Raw genomic sequence first — 3,406 nt, 5'->3', positions numbered from 1 at the left:
AAAGCTTTAGATCTCATCAGATTGAAACTTAGTCCCACTCAATAATATGAACAGTCCTTTCCAGTGATACTCAGCACTTCAGAGATGAAGTCTGGGGCTCCTCTTTTCTTCTGGCTTGAGCATTGCCCTCAGAGAGCTTTGGCCATTTCTTCCCGAATGCAGACCCTGAGACTCTTTGTTAAGCCCCACATCTGGTGCATTGATCCAGGACTCTGCCACTTGCCTCTTCTCTGGAGCGGGCTTGCCCCTGTATAGCGGGGCGCCTATCCTACCAACTCTGTTTCTCCCTCCCCATCTCTTTTTCACAATTACTTGATCCAAAAAGAAAGGACATTTTCCTTTATTATATGTCTTCTCCAGACCTCAGACTCATAATTAAGCTTTAAAGTCCAACTGGGGCATTTTCCCTCCACATTGGAAGAATTCTGGGGTCTGAATCCCTCAGGCCTTGATATGCTAAATGGGAGCTAAAGGAATTGAGAAAAGCCTGACTTTTCATCCTATTATACTCTGAACGGTTCCTACTGTGCATATCCAAAGCTGATCATTACCTCCTGTTCTTTTGTTCTGGGTCTTTTAAAAATAAATTCTCACCACCTTGCAGAGAGATGATGCAATATAGAGGGCAAAAGAGAAAAAAATAAATATATGAATATGTATAGGAGTCCCTGGGTATTGACAGAGGATTGGTTCCAGGGCTCTCCCCCTCATACCAAAAACTGCTGATGCTTAACTATTTTTTATAAAATGGCATGGTACAGTCAGCCGTTTGTATTCATGGGTTCCACATCACGGAATCAAACAACTTCAAATTGAAAATACATGGAAAAACGTGGCTATACTGAATATATACAGACATTTTTCTTGCTCTTATTTCCTAAACAGTACAGTGTAACAACTGTTTTTATAGCATTAACATTGTATTAGGTATTATAAGTACATCTAGAGATTATTTAAAGTATAAAAAAGGATGTGCTTTAGTTATATGTAAATACAATCTTCCCTCAGTATCCCTGGGGCATTAGTTCCAGGACTTCCTTGGATAGCAAAATTTGAGGATGCTCAAGTTTCTGATATAATTGTGTAGTATTTGCATATGACCTATGCACATCCTCCCACATACTTTAAACCATCTCTAGATTATTTATAATATCTAATACAATGTAAATGCTATGTAAATAGTTGTTATACTATACAACTTAAAATTTGTATTGTTATCCATTGTTGTATTGCTATTTCATATTGTTTGCTTAGGATATTATTGACCCCCAGTTGGTTGAATGTATGGATATGGAACCAGCAAGTACGGGGGGCCAACTGTATCTATATAAGTTCCCCCACTTTGTACTTTTTATAGTATTAGGCTATTTTTACAGTGAAATGGATGATTTATTGTTGTAAATAATGAGATGCACTGTTAACATTTGCTGCTAAGACCCTGCTAAAGTCCCCTTTGCCATCAGGACAGAATTGACTTTAGAATATTTGAGTTGCATCAACATGTAGGAAAAGCCAGTGCAGTAATGAAAGAACACCCTCATTCATTGTTTCTTTGTTTTCACTAGGACAAATGCTTCCCCTGTCCAAGTGAAGGCTGCCCTCAGATGGGTCATTACGCTGACAGATTTTCTGGGAAGACAAGTGAAGTGGGCCAGGAATTTTATCTAAACACTGGTGATTCCAAAAACTTCCCCCGTAAGTTTCTATTTTATTGACCTTAAATTCTAAATGCTATGTTTTTTTATCATGTCCATTGAAAACGTACAAAATTGGTTTTCTATGCAAAAGTTCTAAATACCCCTCCCCAATGTGGAAGGAAGCTCAATGCCGTGCTCATGATAATTATGGTTAATTTGGGTGGCAGACAGAGTTTGAGGCCTGAACTATTAATGATACAAACGGAAAGTTTTTCACATTTGGCTCTGGTGCTAAATTCAGGCTTCTTCTGTCTCAGCCTCTTTGTTTTCAGTCAAAAGTTTCACCCAGCAAAATTCTGAAGTTTTTGTACAAGCAGAAAAGAAATCCAGGACAGAGAGATGGCAGAGGTTGTGGGAATCGAAAGGAGTTGACAGTTTCTAGAGATATGTAGGATTGTAGAGTGGATGGGTGATGGGAATTAGAGGATGTGAGAACGGTGAGGCATGAGGACAGGCTCCAGGTTTCCTTTGTGAATAACAGAGGGTTTCCTTTGTGAGTAACAGAGGAAAAAACTGATTTGGATGAGAGTCATTGGGGTTAACAGAATTGTAAAGTCTAAGGACAAATGTTTCCCTTCCCCAATTTAGCCTAGATTAACTCTAAATGGCAAAAACTGATAGTTCACTATTGGCCAGTACCAAGGAAATTTCTTTTGATTACTGCAAATTAATACATCTCCAATGGCAACAGAAATTTGAATTATCGAATTTAAAATGTAAATGTATATAATGTAGACAAAAAGATGACAGTACTCTAAAAGTGGGTGATCTATAAAATAAAATTGACAGAAATGTCACACTCTACTATTTTTCTACTACCTGTTAACTTAAACATCTTATAACACTCAAGAACATATTGTTAGGTTAAAAAATGGAAGTAAATGTATTATTTAGTCTCTTGGCCTGGAAAAAAACATCTATTAAGTTTGGGAAGATTTTGAACACCCTTCACTCCCCCATACCTGTCCTCTGCACATTTAAGAAAAGGAATGTCTATGACTATTCCATCAGAAGATTTACCAACACCAAATATAAATAATTCAAAATTCAGCAGTCATGGGATCAGAATTAACTTGTTTTCTGTTTCTTTTTTCACAAGCTGACGTTTTGCAAAAATTTTTCCCCATGCAGGTTGGAGGTATAAGGTAACTGTCACACTGTCTGGGGAAAAGGTTACAGGACATCTGCTAGTTTCTTTATACGGGGATCAAGGAATCTCTCAGCAGTTTGACATTTTCAAGTGAGTAATATATTACTCTAAGCTTCTTAAATGTTGGAATACTGTGCACGATAATGTAAGTTATCAACATAAGAGTTTCTTTATTCATTACTATACGGGAGCAGAGTACTGTCATAATAAAAAGAAATAAATTGTCTCACCCTCGCATCTTAATGTATTTCAGTATTCTGTTTCTAAATTTTCTCTGCTATTTCCTGAGAAAACTGTTAATGTTTACTTTGATTGGTAATCAGTAAAAAAGTATCCTACCAACAAAACAGCTAAAATAAGATGATATAATGATGTCATCTATGAAATTATAGAACAACTGTGACTAAAACATGTTTGAAATTTTATTAAAGTAAAGATGACAATAAAGTAATATGAGTCATTGATGGCAAATGAACTGCTACTGAGTCAACATACACATCTGAATTTGTATGAACATTTAGAATGACAGCTCATTCGGTTAGAGTACAGTATTGTAACA

At 36.5% G+C, this 3,406-nt stretch overlaps 1 protein-coding gene across 2 annotated transcripts in view; it reads left to right on the top strand.

Annotated features, from left to right (window-relative positions):
- The window catches only part of LOC103599209 (pancreatic triacylglycerol lipase-like), a 54,959-nt gene that overhangs the window by 21,657 nt on the left and 29,896 nt on the right, over window positions 1-3,406 (top strand). Inside the window, exons 9-10 of one of the 2 annotated variants that reach the window (XM_008583314.1) lie at window positions 1,566-1,695; window positions 2,829-2,937. In XM_008583314.1, coding sequence (XP_008581536.1) covers window positions 1,566-1,695; window positions 2,829-2,937 — 239 coding nt within the window. The remainder of the gene's footprint in view (window positions 1-1,565; window positions 1,696-2,828; window positions 2,938-3,406) is intronic. The other variant, XM_008583313.1, reaches the window with a different exon arrangement.

The sequence above is a fragment of the Galeopterus variegatus genome, unplaced genomic scaffold (genome assembly GCF_000696425.1).
Source record: "Galeopterus variegatus unplaced genomic scaffold, G_variegatus-3.0.2 Scaffold2885, whole genome shotgun sequence".
Lineage (NCBI taxonomy): Eukaryota > Metazoa > Chordata > Mammalia > Dermoptera > Cynocephalidae > Galeopterus > Galeopterus variegatus.
The sequence above is the reverse complement of the archived record's forward strand: the minus strand, read 5'-3'. Positions and strand labels throughout refer to the sequence as shown.